This window comes from Python bivittatus, unplaced genomic scaffold (assembly GCF_059951505.1).
Source record: "Python bivittatus isolate LINGU-HERP-01145 unplaced genomic scaffold, Pbiv_v1 ctg000330_np1212, whole genome shotgun sequence".
NCBI classification, from domain to species: Eukaryota; Metazoa; Chordata; class Lepidosauria; order Squamata; family Pythonidae; genus Python; species Python bivittatus.
The window spans coordinates 35,950,688-35,970,960 of record NW_028277058.1 but is presented as its reverse complement, the minus strand read 5'-3'; the positions used below and the strand labels follow the sequence as shown (position 1 = coordinate 35,970,960).

At 37.9% G+C, this 20,273-nt stretch overlaps 1 protein-coding gene across 5 annotated transcripts in view; it reads left to right on the top strand.

Annotated features, from left to right (window-relative positions):
• Positions 1 to 8,876: 8,876 nt before the first annotated feature.
• The window catches only part of TNRC6B (trinucleotide repeat containing adaptor 6B), a 145,376-nt gene continuing 133,979 nt past the window's right edge, over positions 8,877 to 20,273 (top strand). For all 5 annotated transcript variants that reach the window (XM_088141022.1, XM_088141019.1, XM_088141021.1 and 2 more), the window contains exons 1-3: positions 8,877 to 9,088; positions 13,651 to 13,723; positions 15,332 to 15,417. In XM_088141022.1, the coding sequence (XP_087997148.1) occupies positions 15,373 to 15,417 (45 nt within the window). In that variant the 5' untranslated portion in view covers positions 8,877 to 9,088; positions 13,651 to 13,723; positions 15,332 to 15,372. The remainder of the gene's footprint in view (positions 9,089 to 13,650; positions 13,724 to 15,331; positions 15,418 to 20,273) is intronic.

Genomic DNA, 20,273 nt, shown 5'->3' with positions numbered 1-20,273 from the left:
TACAATCAAATACAATTCTTTACTATATATCTGTTTTATACCTTATTCAAACGCTTGCATAGTTTTAAGTCCACCCTTTTCATTCAATATCCCAAAATATCTATCTGTTTATTCCTTTTTCTATATTATTGGATAAGAGAAAGCAATAATAAGTGTCCTTTCAAACCTTCTGCTTTTTGAAGCTTCTGTCAGTTCCATCATTGTTGTATTCCCCTCGTTTTTTCTTTAGGCATCTGGAGTAATTTCTTTCAATATTGTTTTACTTCTTTTTAAGTATTCTCTTAGTACAATTTTCCATTATAATCTTGTATAATCTTTTTCTCACCCTCATTACCAAGAACAAGTCTGTCCCTCTTCATTTATCAGTTGATTAACCCTTTTTGATTCTCAGTTTATAAGCCTCAAAATAGTTCTGTTTAGTGTTTCTGATTTCTTGTGTTATTTCTTCCTTTTCCATTGGTCCCGTTTTATGTTTAATTAAGTCCATTTTAGCTTTGATCTTTTTTTTTTTTCTTGCGGGAATTTCTGCAGCTCTTCTTCCAGTTTTTTATAATCATCCTCGATAGTTTAAAAATCTTTTTCTGCATTGTGTTTCTTGTATAGTCTATTATCAAACCCCTTGTATAGACCTTCATTAAGTCAAAGGATTCTTTATCTTTGTTCTTGCCAAAAGAAAGAAGAAAAAAAAAGAGAAAAGAAAAAAAGAAGAGGAGGGGAAAGGCTAGGTCTCTTTAAAAGTCCAACTGGGGGGGAATAGAAAGCAAAGCAAAGCTTCTACCAGAAAGAAGAGCTACTGCCACTAAACAAGGCTCTTGTGACTAACTCAAACTTTCCGGATGGCACCTGTATAAACATGCACATCCCACTATCTTTTTAGAAAGCCCAAAGTCTTTGAGTATACGTCACAATGAAAAAAAAAAAACACTATATCAAGCCTCTAGATGGCAGTGCAACTTTCTTTCATTTACTTTCTCTTAACTCCACTTTCCCCATTTCCAAAGCAAAAAATATAGGTTTCTTATAACAATAAAAAAAATCTTAATCAAAAAAGAAGCTTGAGATAAAAGATTATTGAGTATTGAAAAGAAAAAGCCAGTCCAGTTAAAAATATATTTTTTTAAAAGAAAAACATCTTGCCAATTCCACTAAAAAGGGAAAGTTAAAAAACAAAGATTTTTTCCCCCTTTTTTTTTATAAGGCTCAATCTCGCCGCTTAATCCACTTTTCTTCACTTTTAAAAATCTCTTTAAGTTACTTAAGGTGTTCTCTAAGAATAGTTGAATAGTAAAGGTCCATCTCACCCGGTTGACACCCCTCTCCTTCTTCTTCCTTTGGAGCTGTCCCGGCTTTCACAGTCATTAAATGGCTGCCTCTCCTCCGCCGGCTTCAAGAGCTTCTCCTGGGATCAATCTGGGACTTGCGGTGTCCCTGAGATCCGCAGGACGCGCCCTTTGCAATCACCGTCTCTACGGGACGGCTTAGGCTCATCGGGACCATCCGGGGGGGGAGATATCGGCTGCAATCCTGGGAGCCCAGGATCGCCCGCCGTATCGCCGCGACGCCAGCTCCGCCCTCTATGTATGCTTTCTTGTAGGGTGACATGGGGATCTGATAAATGGCACCTTATCCCAGTTCTTTCAATCTTTGGGGCCATACTTTGTTCAAACATGTTTGTATTGTATTTTGATTCATTGCTACTAGGCAAATTTTTGTACTTATGCCAAATTCCCCTGATCTTTTCCATGTGCAGTATATCCCGCTTTATGGTATAGTGACTGCCACAATGCATTCTGTATTATTTTGGTGTTGGGGCCTTTTCATGTTCTCTTGAATTGTCTTTGAGATGTAATTATTTTTTGTTTTAGTTTCCATGCCTTACCATCTTGCTACATATTGTATCTGATCTTAGCTTCATGCCAACTATCCTAATCATGGTTCTTTCTGGGTTGTTTGAGTGACAGCTGAGGCATTGGGCAACGTGGGTTGCTTTTTCTGGACACTAGGCATTAATAGTAGTTCTTGTTATTTGAAAAGGACATCTGGGAAAAGTAGTGTTATTTTGTTCTTTTTCCATTGTGCATTTTAATGCTGGCTTTTGATGATTTCAGTGTTGCAGAACTCTTCTAGATCTTACTAAATTATGAGTTCAGGTTAGAGCAATGTATCTTGGGAGACTGAAATGTCCTGTTTAATGTTTTAAATGTCAGGTCTGAATCCATTTATGTCACATAACAGCTGGCCAATTTGTTCTGCAGCATACACTATAGCTAGCAGTCAGGCATTGTGAGAGCTATTGTTCTGTTACAGTCAGAACATCAGACTAGGACTAGGACTGAGTGGCATTCAAATCTTCACTCAGATGTCTAGCTCATTTGGCGGCTTTGGGCCAGCCTCTATCTTTCATGTGTTATCTACTACTCAGAGTTGTTATGGTGACAGAAATGCACAAGGGAATTTCACATATTGCCTTAAGCTCATCGGAAGGAAATTTGGATTTAAATATGATAAATAAACTGTACAGTGTTGTAAGCTATATGAAAACTATCTGACTAACCCAGGCTTAAAAAAACAAAACAGTTTTCTTACAGAGGAAAGTTCATTTCCTCCTTTTACGGTATTCTAAAGCTTGGCTCCCCAGTCTCCTTTGTTGGTGATGTTTGGGTAGTCTGTTCCTCTCTTTTATTTCAAGATAGGTTAAACCACAGATTATTTGAAAATGTGGCTGTTATTATCCTATAGAACAATAGTGACACACAGTGGTTAAATAAAAAACAGCATTTTCTTCTTCCCATGAGCAAAAGGAATACAACAAATACATCAAACTGCTATCATATTTCAGTGGGATCAATCTTCAAGTTACTGGCAGTGTAAAACTTTAAAGTTGCACAAAACTATTCTTTAGACACAGATTAAAAAACAACAATAGTGATACACAATAAAAACTATTTGCCCAGTACCTAGCATTTAATTTGGAAAGCAACTTTTCCCAAACTGATTTCTTCCAACTATGGGGATCACGGCTTCCAGAATTTTTAGCTAGCACTGTCAATGTAATGTTAATTGGGAACTATGGAAAAATTTATTAAACCACTCTTCACATAAGTAGTCCCAATGGAAATTGCACCCATTCTGTATATCCATGATATTTCTTTAAAAAATTCTGAAATGCCTTCAATACATATAAGTAATGTAAAAATGCAGTTAAGCCCTTAGGTTAGCAATGTCACCTACTCTCCACAAAACCTCAAGTAGTTTAACAAATGATTCTAATTGTATTATTGTTAAGAAAAATCGGATATATGTTTTGATCAAGGCTCTGATTTATCTTCTGAGTTCCTGCAATAGTCTTTATTTTTATTATTTATCTATTAGTTAACTTGTACTGTGTCTCATTTAATGCACTCCAGGTAGCTTTCATAAGAATAACAATAAAGCAACCTCTAAAATAAAAAAAAATCAAATTGAATTAAAACAATAAATTTAACAATTAAAATATTAAAAATTCATTAAAAAGGAACCAGCAAAAGCTGTTTAAGTCCCAAAGGCATGTTGATAAAGTACTATTTTTACCAAGGATTATTGGACTCCAGAGACAAGCTATTTTACAGAACTGGGGAAGCCACAGAGAGGGCCTGTCTGGCCCTTCTCGCCTGTCAAAGAGCAGGGATCCAAAGCCAATTTCTGGCTGATTGCACATAACAGACAGACTCTATTCAAGAAGACAGTCCGACAGGTAACCTGACCCCAAGACATAAAAGACTTTATAGGTCTTAACCAGCACTTTGAATTGCATTTGGAAACATACATGCAGCCAATGTAGCACCTTCAATACAGATGTAATGCTATGGTTCCCACCCACAAGCAGCTTGCTGCATTCTGCACCAATTGAAATTTCAGATTTCCGAGTCATCCTTAAAGCTAGCCCCAACAGCCCCATTGTTGTCAAACCTGGAGATAATGACTACTATTGTCAAGGCCATCTGATAAACTGTCTCTATTGCTGGTCCATATGATTTAGTACTGCCCTGACTTGTTCATGCTGAAGGGATACTAGTCTTAAATCATTTCTTATAATAATTAATAATCATTTAAATAAATAAATAATAAAAAGAATAATTCCTGACTTACCAATACCATCTCTATTACAAAGCTCCATTACACACAGAGCTTTTATGTTGTCTTATTCTACATCAGTTAAAATCACGGTTAGAGCAGATTCTTCTAGGAATAGAATAAATCTCCATTTTAGGACTGGCAGTCCTGCACTAACTTTTTTACCTCAGCCTATTGCCTTGGAGTCTAGGAATCTCTTGGTTACTTCAGCAAATTAGTACTGTTATTTGTTCCTCCAACCTGAATTCTCATCCTTCCATTTCTTCACCTGTTGTCCTTGCAAATAATTTACCTTTATTTTTTTAATGGTGGAGTTTGAGAAGTAAAATTTAAACAATGACTGGCTAGAAAAATGGTATATACATCAAGAATATCCCATTGCCTAGAGTTCTGATTCTGCATCTTGTGAAGGAAAAAAATATGTCACCACCATTTCATTGAGAAATGCAGTTGTAGGCCTTCTTAGTGATATAATGGTTAAGGCTTAGGCCTAGGACTTGGGAGACCCAGGTTTAAGTCAACACATCACCATAGAAGTTCACTGGGTGATATCAAGCCCAACAGACCTGAGCTGAATAAAGAAAGCAAGAACTACAGATTTCAGTAAGCTGTCTTTAAAGCTAGTCTCAGATAAATGTAAAACCTTGGAAGCTGTAAGAGGAACTTCCAAGCCTCATTGATAGGCAGTTCATTTAGGTGGAATCTCTTTGAATAATCTCAAATGTTTCTTTCCACGTATTTTGCCACCTGGACTGAGTTGCCATTTATGAGAAAAGCTGCCAACAGATTTGCCTTCTATCTCTTGACTATTTACTCTCCCTTCTACTCATTTCTAAGCTTCTCCGCAAACTCACTCTCTCAGCCCGACCTTCTTTATAGCTTGTTCTTAAGGGAAATATTGCAGGACAAGTATTATATATGACATCTTGAGCTCCTGAAGAAAAGGTAGGTAATTATATTTTATTTTAACAAATAAATAAAAAGAAATTAAGCAGGAACCGAAGGAAGAAATTACAGAGATGAGCTCACCATGTCTGATTGTGGTTTCCGGATGCAATGACAGACTTTAATAATGTGAACATCAATTTAATTTGCTTAACTGCTTGCATGAATTGCTGACTTAAGCAAATAATGCACAGTGTTTCAAATGTTTCACAGTTCAATGGATTAAGCATATATCAGCCCCAATTAATCCAAGCAATAGCAACTATAAGAATGTACATGTTAAAGCTACAGTAAATATACCATTAACACTTTGTTACATTTAAATCGAAAGACTGCCATCAACAATGAAAAGGAATATTCTTGCAAGTACTGAAAAAGTTCTTCAACAGACTAAGCAAATATTTTGACCAATAACTACTTGCAACAATGAAAAAGAGGATTTCAAAAGGAAAAGGAAAAAGTTCTGAAGGCCTCCAGTAAACTTCACATTTCTTGTTGGTTCTTTTGATGCTCGATAAGCATTGTCTTATAGCAGTCTTCAAATTTAAATTGCTAATATTTCAAAGTAAAAGCAAAATGTTATATAAACTTGGATTTATCTAAATACTTTATTCCATCTTTAAATAAAAGGCAGAGGGGTTCTTTTGAGGAGAGGAAAGTTCTGGATTTGGGGGTAAAGAGAGGCACACAATGCACGACGCTTGAAGTCCAGTCTGAAGTTTCCACAATCTGTGTTGATTTGGGGAGCCATGTCATCTGCTGGTGTTGGTCCACTGTGCTTCATTAAGTCCAGGGTCAACGCAGCCGTCTACCAGGAGGTTTTGGAGCACTTCATGCTTCCTTCCACAGACGAGCTTTATGGGATGCTGACTTCATTTTCCAGCAGGACTTGGCACCTGCCCACACTGCCAAAAGTACCAAAACCTGGTTCAATGACCATGGGATTACTGTGTTTGATTGGCCAGCAAACTCACCTGACCTGAACCCCATAGAGAATCTATGGGACATTGCCAAGAGAAAGATGAGGGACATGAGACCGAACAATGAAGCGGAGCTGAAGGCCGCTATTGAAGCATCCTGGTCTTCCATAACACCTCAGCAGTGCCACAGGCTGATAGCATCCATGCCACGCTGCATTGCGGCAGTCATTGCTGCAAAAGGGGCCCAAACCAAGTACTGAGTACATATGCATGCTTATACTTTGCAGAGGTCCGATATTGTTCTATTTCCAATCCTTGTGTTATTGATGTCATGTAATATTCTAATTTTCTGAGATTGTGAATTTGGGGTTTTCATAAGCTGTACGCCATAATCATCACAATTATACCAAAGTAAGGCTTGACATATCTCGCTTTGCATGTAATGCGTCTATCTCATATCTTGGTTTCATCTTTTGAGTTGCCGTACTGACATAAATGAACATTTGCACGATATTCTAATTTTTCGAGTTTCACCTGTATACTCCAAATACTTTGTAATATGCCATGTACATACTTGAAGCTTAATAACAGTAAGAAACTACTAATAATGCTTATCGTGCATTATGGACACTTGTTATTTCATGATAATTTGGCCAGTGAAAATTCATGAGGATCCATGAAGAATCATGTAGCATAGCCATTACAACATGATGTCCGTTGGACAGGGGCATCCACAGGAAGGGGTCAAAAAGTGTCAAGATAGCAATGGTGCAATCAAAGACCTGTATCTATGTTATGCACACATTCAATCATGATTGCCTCTTGACTTTTTTGACAGACACCCTGCACCAGGGCCTTCAGCTACACTAGACTTAGTATTCTATGGCTTCATTTCCATTTAGGTGGTAACAGAACAGATATGGATTTTGAGATATTGTATATAGCAGCACACAGCTACTGAAACCAATTAAATTTTAGTTATTAACTGAAATTGGACTGATTTCGGTGGGTCTACTCTAGATATGATTTTTTGGATCTGACTTAATGGGCTTAATTAGGATCTGACTTAATGGGCTTAATTAACTTAATTAATAATATGCTTTAAAAGCCTGGTAAAACCCTACCAGATGCATTTACATCCCATGTTAAATTTTGTTAGTGTTTACTTTTGTAAGGTTTTTTTGTGGCTAGGCAGCACCTGGGCAACCTTGGCTAATCCAGAAACATCTACACAGCAAGGAACCTGACTATAATGGATGGGAAACTATCAGAAAATCCAAGCTCTATAGACCAGACTGAAAAGTTAAAAACCACCCTGAAAGAAGGCAATGGCAAACCACTTCCAGGCTGACACCCATGAGAGTTCTCACACAATCAGTGAAAAACAGGACCAAATCTGGCAATTATAAAAACAAAGGACAGATGGAAAAAGAGTAGCCAGCTCAAGAGTGGGGGTCAAGCAATGAATTACATAGGTAGGGGAAAATATGCAATTCTATTTGAACATTGTTCCTATAGCGTTTATTCTTGAATGACAGCAATTGCTGAAATTCTTTTGGTTATTGGCGGCCTAATTTTCATATTGCTTAAATTCTTGGATTTCTTGTAAGATTCCCAGTGCTGTCTCTTGGGTGTACTCCCCTCTACCAAGTCACTAGAAATAAAGTTCAACTCCAGAGGGACTTTACCTTTATGTTGGACAAATGCAGCCACTGGAAGAGTTTATGGTTAGGTTACTAACCCAGAACACGAATTAGGGAAGACACTACCTTGGCTTTTTACCAAACGTAACAAGCCAGCTCTGCTGCACTTGCGCTCCCTCCTGCTTGTTCTGCTAACTGGGGGCCCCTCACCTTTGCCCTGTCTTGCCAAGACAGCACCAACAGCCGTGCCTGACCTCGCGAAGTAAAACCAAACCGGCTGCGGGGGGAGGGCGCGAGCGGACTCCCGCCACTGAGGATTACACCGAATGCGACGCGCGCTCTAAAGGACTCCTGCTGTCATCGTCACGCGGAGGCTGCCCGAGGCCACGTGCCGCATCGGCAACAAACGCCCACGTGGTCCCACAGCTGCGCAGAGGAATTAGCACTGCGCTTGCGCGAGCCTGACTAGGAGGCGAGGGTGTTGGAAAGTGATTTAAGAATTTAAGCGGACAAAATATTACGGAATTGCGTGTTGCCTTTTAATGCAAAAATAGCATAGCCCCGGTCAGGAATCAAGTGATCAGTGCCACTGCTTTACTTAAGCCTAGAGAACTACGCTGATTTGCGTTTGAACGCAGGCGTATAATGGTGGCATTTTCACTATCTTACTGTTTCAAGTGGTTAATGAGTGGTCGCATACAAGCCACCCGGCTATGATATTTATTAACATGATAGGGGGCATCGAGCAAAATGTTCCAAACTGTAAGCATACATCCTAGGCGTGTTAAAAGTCCTTTTTCTGATTTTATGGAAGGTTCCATGAGTGCCATAGGTTAGTTACAGTGACGAAATATATAACCAATCATTTCGGTTTAAGAATCAAATGGGTGGGACAATACCCAGTTTGACTTGACGGGCTGTATTTTTAGCGAATTAGAAAAAACCAGGAGAAAAAAAGTCGAAAGGTTCAAGTTTAAAGCAGTATACGTACTCAGCTTCACCAATAAGAAACCGGATGGTTTATACGCCGTCCAATTATTATCACAAACTTAGAAGGCGGAGTTTAAGCTGATAGACGGAGGTTTTTAACCAATGTAGCGTGGAATAGTTGAGCAGCCAGCCAATGGAAAATGAGGAGAGGCGGGAGAAAGGGGAAGGTCGTATTAAAGACAGCCAGGAAACGAAACCAATGGACTTAAACGTTATTGCAGGGCTACCAATAGGCGGCTCGGAAGGCGGGCCTCTATGTGTTTGGGTTCGTGCTTCTCCAGGGAGTGAGACGGCGGCGACGAGGAAAGTTTATTTTTTGGAGGCGGTGTTTCCCTCCTCCCCCTGCCATTTGTTTGGATCTCGATATAAGCTGATAAGGCGGGTAAAGCGGCTCCTGCAGAAGCGCCGAGGAGGAGGCGGTGGGCTTCACGGGTGCACCGCGGCGAACGGAGAGGCGACGATCGTGGCTTCTTGTAGGTGAGTGGCGAGGCAGGCCTCGGGGATGTGATCCGTGCTCGTTTCAGTAGCCGGCTTGAGGTGACGCTGTGGAGCCTTTCCACGGCATTCTCACCATTCCGCCGGGAAGGATCATAAATCCTGAGGGGACGCGAATGGCCTCGCCTTCGACTCCCCCGACTCTACTCAGTCGCGAGTCGTATTTTCGATCGTTTTTTTTTCATCATAGGGAGGCCTTTCTTATTTCACGTCTGTAGCCGTAACCGCTAAAGCTCCCCTGAATAGTGGAATCGAAGCTATTTGGTTATTGCGGGTGGGGGGGGGGGAGTGTAGAGGCGTTTCCACAACTGCGCGTGCGCACTGGCGGCTCATCTGAGGGTATTCGTAGTACATGTAGATCGTCGAGTGTTTAAAGGAGTAATTCCCCTCCCCCCGTGACACCTTTTGGGGGGGTGAATGAGCCTGAACATGGGGGGGGGGGAAGTTTCCCACAGAGCCCATGGTGCGATTTCCGTAGCACGTTGAATAATTTTCCGCTCGGAGAAGGAAGAGTGAAAGGAGCGAGAGGTTTGCAAAATCGTCGGCAATATACCGGCTCCCTTTCGCTCTCATCCCGCTTCTGGACCCGGGTTTTGCACGTAGGGCTATCAGTGAAATCCGGGAGCTGCTGCTGAAGCCAGCTGAGTACTCTGGATGCTGGTGTAAAGTCTTATTTATAGCAGCGTTGGTTGTAGCAGTTCCCAGTCCTTTAAATACAGCGTGAAAAACGATCCTAAAAGATATAAATAAGCGTAACCGCCTGGCTGTCTTTCTGTTTCCTTCTTCCCCTCTCCCCCTTCCATCAGCAGGACTCTCGCTCCACCAAAGGGCTAGTCGCTGCCTCGAGTGTAGCTAGTTTTGAGCATTACGTTATAAATATTTGGTGCTGCTAAGAAATATTGGAACTCGTACATTGAAGGCAGCATGTTTCCCTCAGTAGCACTAGCAAGAGATGGAAGAGTATGCTTAAATAAAAGAATCATGAGATCATTTAGATGTAGCAGGATAAAGCCATGCTGGATTAACATATGCATATAATGGGATGGTAAGAAAGAGGTGTAACAAATGTCTGAAGAGTTCCTTCTGGTAGTGTTAGTGCTGTGAAGAGAACCATAGTTGCTGGAGCAAGATTACTACCTGCCATGAAGAAAACTACAGCTCTAGGTGCTCCTTTCCCTTTCTGATGCATAATATAGTGCTGCATCTTAACCATATAATAATCAGCTAGTATGAAGGAAGTGTAATTGGGATGAAGTTACTGGCTGCATTGGCTAGCTTAAGAAAATTTAAGGGAAGGTTAGCCTGTAGTTGAGGATTCAGGTTTCATTAGGAAAAACATTGAATATTAGCATGGGTTCCCTGCAAACCAAAATGTAAAACCAACATTCACTGTATTAACAAAGATTAAAGTTGATGTCAACTTTAAGGGATGATATCTGCTAAATGTGGAGTGAGAGATTGTAGAAAATAATACATATTCACTAAATTGGATTGTACTCTCCTGTGTGCCTTAGATAAGAATTTGTACTGTGCTTGCATTCATGTTATGTGCCATAGAATACTGTAATTGTCTTTTAATCATTTAGAGCATAACAAATAATTTGAGCCACCATGGCAGAAAATGTCTTTTAAAAATTTTTCAGTAATGTATTTCTGGAATGCAGAATACTTGTTTCCTAAAAGATCAAAAGGTTTGGTTAAAATAAGTGACTTGCTTATGAATCTAAATACAAATTAGATATGGTGTCTTAAGCTCAAAATATAAATGTTCTGCTTTGAAACTGCACTTATTTCTCTTTGTTCAGGATCATCTCCCCTCCCTCTTTTATTTGCTCCACATTCCCAATACACAGAATCCCCTCTTACTGCCAATTGGAATGTCCCACAGTTGTCCCTAAATCATCTTGTTCTGTACAACACTCCCATTCCAAACCCCACTTTTCTTCCTTATTCTTTGTGTGTCCAGTTATGTCATGCTGCTTCCTCCTACTGATACATCAGGCATACTTCCCAGCTGTCCCTAGTTGCCCTGATACCATCCCAATTTACCTTTCTTCCCAAGCAGTGACAATAGGGTTTTTTTCTTTGTGGAGAAGGAAAGTGAGATTTTCACCCGGAAACATTGGTCTCCACAGATATCAGAAGTGTCTATATGGCCTTCATGGATTTTGAGGCATTCTGTGGGATGATGAATTTCTGCAAAAATCTCTTCGGTTTGAACTATTCCCAAGTGACCTGATACTTAAAAAATAAAATTCTCATAAATATCACAATGCATCTCATGTGCAAAGGGAACATTGGTTACCCCTGTCCTAAACCTTGTCTTGTAATGTGTCAAATTATAAAACATTTACAGTAGCTTCTCTGACTTAGAAAAGCTTATTAATGTATAGTTTATCCAAATGGTTAATCTATATGCTTTACTTTGTATGTATGGACTCAGTAAAGAGATAATATTAAATGTTATATTTAATGTTGGATTTATAGTTAAACTTAAATGTTTGTTGACTTTTTAAAACTGATTATGTAAAAGCTATAGATAATTGAAACTGCTGTTGATGAGACCTTCAGGATTTAATATAGGTAAACAATTTAGGTGGTCTATCCAAGTTTGTTTTACAGGGATATATCAAATTATGAAGTTCATGGTTAGTTTCTCTTGAAGAATCCTATCAGTTAAATTCCAGTTATACCAATTAAGTAATAACATATAAGATACATTTCTTGTCATCCAGTACTATTTTGTCAACATCCATAAGTGCATACATTCCTTATGCTGTGTTTGCATATTCTCAGTCAGGAAAAGCAAATTTTGCAAATGTTTTTGGATATGTTTTACTTGATGAAGTACTATCTATTCTAAGGGAAGTTTTTATTATGGTATTAGTAGCATATAAGGATGATACGTTTTGCCTACATATGGTAGCCTCTCCATTTCGCTTAACTCATGTTTGTGCTCCCTTACTGTGCAAAGGGAATGGCAGCATTAGTGGCAAAATGATTTGCCAGGGATCTCACACATACATCAGATGGACAGGGCAAGCTATATTGGATTTAAATTAAATTTAAGATTAAATGTATTTACATAATATGAACATTTCATTTGTATTTAATAATCCCCACTTCCACACTAAAAGCCACAATTTGGCAGCATTGTTTCAAGAGGTCCTTAATGGCTGCATCCAAGGCTTTGGAGGGTTTTAGGTGGCCCTGGGACTTACACCTCTGCAGTAATAGTTAAACTACTGCAATTATATAATGTGTTTTACATAGATCAGAGCGTATTATAGAGATGGAAGTATATAACTGAAAAGCCAGATTAAATACCATGTTTGTTAAATCACTACACCCTCTAGTACAGCTGTGTTTTTAAAAATACTGTTAACTGTACATGTGTAGCTGATTGAAAGGGTAGATTGAGATGGTTATTAAGAATGCCCAATAGACTCACTGAAGAAGTTTGAACTAACATTTCTGCATTCTGATTTATGCTGTAATTTGTGTCTGATGCTTCTCTTAATTACTGATAAGTAGATTGATTTGATTTTGATTTCCTTCAGTTTAGGTGCTGCCCAATTTCAGACTGACTCTGGGTAGCTCACAATATAATAAGCAATAAAAATGCAATACAAAACAAGTTGGGGATCTGGTCGCTCAGCACAAAAACAGACAAAAACAAGTCTTCAGGGCCTTAGGGGATGCCAACCGGATGGGAGTCACATGGATTTCAGGGGGGAGTTTTGTTCCAGAGGGTAGGCACTGTGATAAGGCACACTTCCTAGATCCTGATAGATGGCACTACTTGATCAAAGGTACTCAGAGCATGCTCTCTTCTGCCACATACTAACCAGGCAGAAACCATGGGAGATAGGCAGTCCCTCATATAACCTGGCCCTATGATATGTAGGGCTTTATAGACCAGCACTTTGAATCGCACTAGGAAGCATACTGGCAGCCAGTGCAGCTTGCAAAGTGGAGATGTCTCATGAGCATACCTAGGCATGCCTGTCACTGCCTACACCACTGTATTCTAGACCAGTTGAAGTTCTGAGTGGTTTTCAGGGCTGCCTTGAATAGTTCTTATCTCTGGAACAGGAACTTCAGTTTTTTCTTTATTAATAGCATTTTGCCAAATTGCCAATCAGAGTTGCTACCATGGCTTGCTACTTGGCACCTTTAGATCCTTTTCCTTATTTTTTTTACTGTGAGGTATAAATTATTTCTCCAATATGAGGAGCCTTCTGCTTTTAATAGCCATTGTATATTTTACCAAGCTATTTATTACTGTATGGGAATTCATAAAATAGTAACATAGTGCATAAATGTCTTTCTTTATGCTTATTCTTCCAAACCATCAATTGTGTTACTATTAACTTTGAGATAAAATGTGTAATATTTGTCAAAATAAAGCAAACTCTTAATATTTATTCTGTTGTCCTGTTATTTCAAATGCTTTTTTAGCATTGAAGTGACATTATTAGTCATGCTTACATGTTTTGAACGATAGAAACAATGCTGGTTTGTTTTTGTTTTTCTTTCTACAGTAATTTGATTTTTGCACTGAATGTAGCCAGGACGGGTCCTAGTGGGCTTCAGTAGCCCTAAGAAGCTGTCAAGGTAAATTTGTTAAAATGCAAATACATTGCTGTATAAAGCTGGATGTGTAGAAATCACTAATTTTTATGCTCATTTCAGAAATGATCTTATCTCTGTAGAAGAATAAGAATACATTGATTATAATTTAAAAGAGTTGTACAGAAGAGTTGTTTGTCAGTATAGAAATACTATTCTTTGTTTAATGTTAAGTTTTGGATATACTGAGTGAGTATGCAGGTTTTACTTAAGACAGATCTATCCGTATTAACATATTACAGTGACACGCTTATTCATAGTTATTTTGCTCAACAGCAGAAATGGTGTAATTAAAGCATGGGTTAGAATTACGTACCTGGCATTAGAGGACCAGGGCCTCCTTTTTCTAAAGTAGTTTTTTGTAACTCAGATACTTCCACATGTTATGGAATATAACTCTCTCCAGTCCTAGCCAACACAGTAAAAGATGATGGGGGCAGTCTAAAATCAAGGTTGGTTATAGCTTTTTAGAGCTACATGGTTCCGTGCAGGTACTCAGTGTTATTTAAAAAAAAAAAAAACCACCTGTTACCATAATGTGCAGGTATTCCATATAAGTTACCCCATGATAGCAATAATGTATAGTTTTTATGGGATTCTTGAAAGTTAAATTAGTCATGTTAGTGCTTTGGATGTGATATTGCTTGTGTAATATGAAGGAAGGGGGAAAAAAGATGGGATATGTCTGCTTTATTCTGCTGTGTTCTGTCTTCCTCTGCTTTGTTAAACTCACTGTAGCTGTTGATCAAACCATCACTTCACTATACTCAGCCAACTGGTTTTTAGTAAGATTACACATTTAATAAGCAAGGTAATAATATTAATACATTATTAAATTTATATGCTGCCCAACTGCCAGTGACTCTGGGTGGTTTACAATTGTTAAAAACATTTAAGAACAAACGTCAATACAAAATACACAAACATGCATAAAGATATTTATTATGTCTGTTCGGTAACCTACAGTAGAAGATCTATATGTACTTGTGCAGTGGGAACAAGTAATTGTGAATGAGCTAGATGTTTGTGGGAGGAATGAAGTAACTTTTTTTTTGTTTTTCATTTTGTTTTTATTGATGGGATAGGATGCTTCTTGAATTTTGTAATTTAAGATTTTGTACCTTTCAAGGTATCATGTATCAGATCTAGGGCAGGCTTCTTGGGTCATTTGGGTCTGATAACTACATTTTTATCTCTAGAAATAGAGTTCAAAGTCCACAATCTGTATGACAAACATCAAACTTTCCTAAGAATTTGTTAAATTAATGTTTAAACAAAATAATAGGTTCATGATTATTGTGACCAATTTGTTGAGGAATTAATTTAATTATAAGGTCATCTGTAGCCTCCATCCCCTGTTTCCAAATTTCTTCAAATACGCATTTCTGTATATATGCATATTAACACTTTCTTCCCCCTGAAAGTCCTTCCATTTTGCTGTGAGGTACTGGTATGCGCTATCCCACATATGAAAAACGACATGCTGAGTGAATTTTTAATGGTATTTCTGTATTATAATATGTAGTATGACTCACAAAATCTTGTAATTTAATTTTTTCAATGTGTTTTCCTTCCATTCTTTTTCTCTGGCAGAATTTCATATTTCAGCAGAGTTTTGCACAGATTCTGTTCCCATGCAAGCTGATGAGGGAGAAATTTTGGAAGAAGGCAGTTCCAAGGTCAGTGAGATAGTAGACTGAGGTTAGGATAAACATCATTATTTACTATTCTGATATAAATCTGGAATTCATGTGTAAGTTGTTTCCAAATAATATTCCATGCACTGATGCAGATGAAATTCATATAATTGGGTCCAATTTATACTAGCGCAGTTATAGGAAGAATTAGTATCCCATGACATTCTGATTAGCTAACTAGATATGTGTGGGCTGGATAGTATGCTTGTAAGGCATAGCCACAACTGGCTTAGACACATAGTGCAAATGACTCAGCCATCCCCTTTTGCAGTCAATTTTCTCATCTTTGGGTGCCAGCAGTACATGAGTTAAACAGTCATCTGGGTGACAAGTTTTGAGTCCTCCCAGTACTACAAAAGGGGTGTTACTAAAAAAAAATCTTGGAGTGGCCCACTACAGACTGGTTTCGGGGGGTTATATGCTTCCCCCATTTTTGCCTGTTTTATTACCCCCTTCCTCATATGTAGTAGAGGTTGAAAACTGAAACAGCTATGGAGAGGATATGTCTAAAGAAGCTCTGTTTTTGAAGAACCTTTCTAGGACGTTGTTCCTTCTGATGTCTGTGACTGAGAAGTTAACTTTCTGGTAAGCAGTTTATATGTCAGGGAGGGACTTGGTTTAGATCCAGTAAGACTAAGTATATTATGGGGGGAAAGTTTAAGAATGCTGAGTGAACTTAAAACTGAGTTAGCTAGGTCAGCTAACTCAGTTTTTAAGTTCACTCAGTATTCTTATACTTTCCCCCCATAATTAGGGTTACCAGATATATGAACAGGCAAAGGATGACACAGACAATTGGAGAGGACAAATGGGGGAAAGAGGACACATTAACTGTTTAATGTCAACAAAGAGAACGAAGCAGACAATTTACAAGGTCACAATACATGAATGCTTGCATGACTACTGTTGTGAAAATAGAGCAAAATTTTAAAAAAACAAGATACTTAAAAAGTCAGACAAATTTTTTTTTAAGGCTATGCCTGCTGGATGGAGGACATGAGGACAAAAAGGAGGACATGTCCTCCTTTTGCTGGATGTCTGGTAACCTTACCCATAACCAAGTTAAGAATGTGCTCTGAACAAAGCCTAAAAGTGCTTGTCAATGATCCTCATCAAACTGGAGCACAATGGGGCTTGGTCTTGATATTCTTCAGTGTTTTTCTTCATTGTTTGGATAAAGAGATGGAAGAAATATTTATCAAATTTGCAATTTGCAGATACAAAATGAAATGGGATAGATCATACTCTAAAAGAGATAAAAGTTCAAAATCTTCTTGATAGGATAGAGGAATAATGTAAAAATAACAAAATTATGTAAGAGAAATTAAAATTCTTGGAGAAAAAGTCTAATGCATAGATAAAGAATAGGGAATATTTGGCTTCATAATATGTGGAGAAAGGATCTTAGAATTATAGTTATATAATATATTATATATTAATGCTGAATATGAGTCAGCATTGTGATGTGGCTGCCAAAAAGGCAAATTCAGTTTAAGGGCATATCGACAGAAATATAATTTCCAAATCAAGAAAAGTAATTCTTCCACTCTGTTTTCATTGGTCATACCCCACTTTGAATACTCAGGCATCATAACATAAAAGAAATATTTGGGTAAACTGGAACAGAAGCAAAGAAAGGACAATAGGGACAATCAGGGAATTAGAAACTAAGTCCTGGAAAGGGAGAGTGAAGGAATTAGGAATGTTCAATTTTAAGAAGAGAACAATGAACAGGATATGCTGTCACTTTTCAAAGGAGTGTTTCACAGAAGGCATAGCTCCAATCCTTTATCTACTTCTGAACAGATTGTCATACCAATAAAGTAGAAATTGTGAGGACTAATTAACTACTCAGTTAATAACTTCTGTGGATTTATAAGACTGACATAAAAAGTTTAAGCTGCCGTGACAAACAACTTAGAATTATTCTCAAATTGTTTTGTGGTACTTACAGAGCAGCTTTGATATCACTGTTTATTGCTAGTACTTTTTCAGAGATTGCAGTCTGTAAAAGTGCCCTGTTTCCTTGAATTTATGTTCTGATTAAACTTTGAATTTCTTTAGGGCTTTTTTCTGTACTCTCTGAAATTCACGCATTATGTGATAATAGTTGTATTAAGCCAGAAAGAAGACAACCAGATAGTGGTTGTATTAAGCCACAAAACCAGAGTGCAGGAGTGCATAGTACTTACCTCGAAATATCTTAAAACAGCTGTGTCTTTTCCTGGGATTATGAATGACTACTTTAAGGTGTTGCAGAGTAGTGCTGTGTTGAGATTCCAAAGCACATTTTGGACATTGAATACAAATGATTGCACTGTTATTTATGGCGTATAGAATTGTGTACACAATTGTTTGGGGTCAGTTGCTAATTTAAACTATTTAATCAGAACATTAATCTGGTTGGGCTGATATTGTCTACTCACATTAGCAGCAACTTCAAAGTTAGATATCTTCCCATAATGATTTTCTAACTGAAAAGCATTGATCTGTCATTAAGATATACTTTCCTATAGTCTACCAACTGGATTAAATTGTTTAAGGGAGAGCCTGGTGTTGGACATCAGATACTAAATATCAGACCTATACCCAAGCCATTAGAGTTAATCTCTCAATAGCAGTTCCATTCCGCTAAACTAGGAGCTTTTAAAGGAAGTCAAATACTAGGCTTGAACAGATAACTAACATTTTACTGTAGCTATACAAAATAGCCCTAGTGGCAAAGACGACCAGCTTTTATAGAGTCAAAGAATCTAGCCATGAATATATTATGTCTCAAGGTTTAAAACTTATGTTTCTTTCTCCTGCTGTTCTGTCATAACAAATTGTTTGCAGTTCTTTTTTCAGAGTGGCATGCGTTGATTGCACATGCACTGTGATTATATAACAGTTTTGTCTATTCCCAAACTCCTGGCTTCCTGGCTTATCCAGCCCTCACACTAAAGGAGCTGAAAGAAAACGTGCATATGCACATTAGTACATCAAAATCTTTACAAGTCTTTGGTTATCTAAAAATTGATTTGCATACTGTACTCCTAAGAGTACACTTTGATGTAGTGGTTAAGGCATCAGGCTAGAAACTGGGAGACCATGAGTTCTAGTCCCACCTTAGGCATGCAGCCAGCTGGGTGACCTTGGGCCAGTCGCTCTCTCTCTCAAACCCTTGGAAGAAAGCAACGGCAAATCACTTCCAAAAATGTTGCCATGAAAACTGCAGGGACTTGTCCAGGAAGTCACCAGGGGTCAACACTGACTCGAAGGCTCCAAACCACCCCCCAACAACTCCTGACTGTAGAGCTTTACAAGCGTCTGTTAAATAATTGCTATCTGGTACCCTCTATAGACTGTCATGTTTTAAAGTTCTTAGCAATTAACTGAATATTCTTGTGGAATTCATTTGGTTAAGTAAACTCAGGATTAAGTTATTAAGATGAATCAGGCAAACACTTGGCAGACAGAGTAGTGTTATCTACCCTTTCATAATTCTCCTTCATAGACCACTTCCACATATTAAAGCCCTGCTGGTATAGCTGAAGTAAGGGAGGAGTGGTGGCAACTAATTTAAAACAAGACTACGTGATTTTAAGTGGAATAAAAGTATTTCAAATAAATATGTCAGCTCTCCACCTTTAATTACCATTTTGTGGGGACTAAACCTTGCAGCTCCAAAGCTTATCTCTTCTGTCTCTTGTAACTGGAGAGTCAGCCAGTTTGGTGTAGTATTTATCAACTTACTCAGGGGACTCTGAGTTCTAGGCCTCCTTTAGGCAAGAAAGCTGGCTGAATGACTTGGGTCAGTCACTTTCTCTCAGCCCAGCCTTACAGGGTTGTTGGGGGGAAATAGGAGTCAGGTATATTAGGTTTGTTTGCTGCCTTGAGTTGATCATTTGTGTGTGTGTGTGGATAGATAGAATAAAAATCTAATAATAATGACACAACAACAGCTCTGATGTTGGGGAAGTAAGATATGCAGCTTTCCTTCTGCCCTGCACCATTGATGAGATGACCAGAAATATATCATTTGGCATATCTTACTGATTGTAGGATTGCAGCAGTTTAAAGTATAGAAATACTTTTCAAACTGTTTCAAGCATTCTTCTGATCTCAGACAAATATACTTTTTCTTTGATACCCTGACCTGCTAGAATTTATTGTCAAACTAGCCAGTTTAGTTTTGGAGCTTAATTTCATCTTGATATTCTTGAATGATTTTACTTATTTGTCTCTATCTCTCATCTATAGCACAAAAAAAATGTTTTATTTCATTTAGCAATGAAAGGCAAACTCGTTTACATTACCTAAATACCATATTAAAGTGGGGAAGAGAAAAATAAAGTTCAAAATCTGTTTTACTACTCAGTTCATTATTTTTTTAAAAAATTGTAATATTAATCAGTGCTTGTCTAAAATTAAAAAAAAATTAAAGGAGAATGTGAATAGTTATTAAAAAATCTGCCTTTGAACTGTTGGTAACAATTGCTAAAATCTGCTTAGATAGATGAATAACTTGCTTTTTATGCACTGCATATCACCATTTTTCCAGCCTATGAAATGTTTCCCCTCATTGCATATTATTAATACTTTTGAAATATATTAATGGCTTAAAACAATATTATTTATGTTTGCTATTGATTTTAGATTACTTTGCTTTAAATATTTAATACTTATCCAGAGACCATTTCTCTTGTTAATCAATTGTGTTTTGACATTACAAGAACTTTTCCCCATTTCCAGTAAAACTGCTATAAAAATTGATCCTCTCTCATCCCTACAATTCCTACAATGGCCTACATTGGGGCTGACCATTTATACCTCAGCTGAAGAAGGCAGGAAGTAAG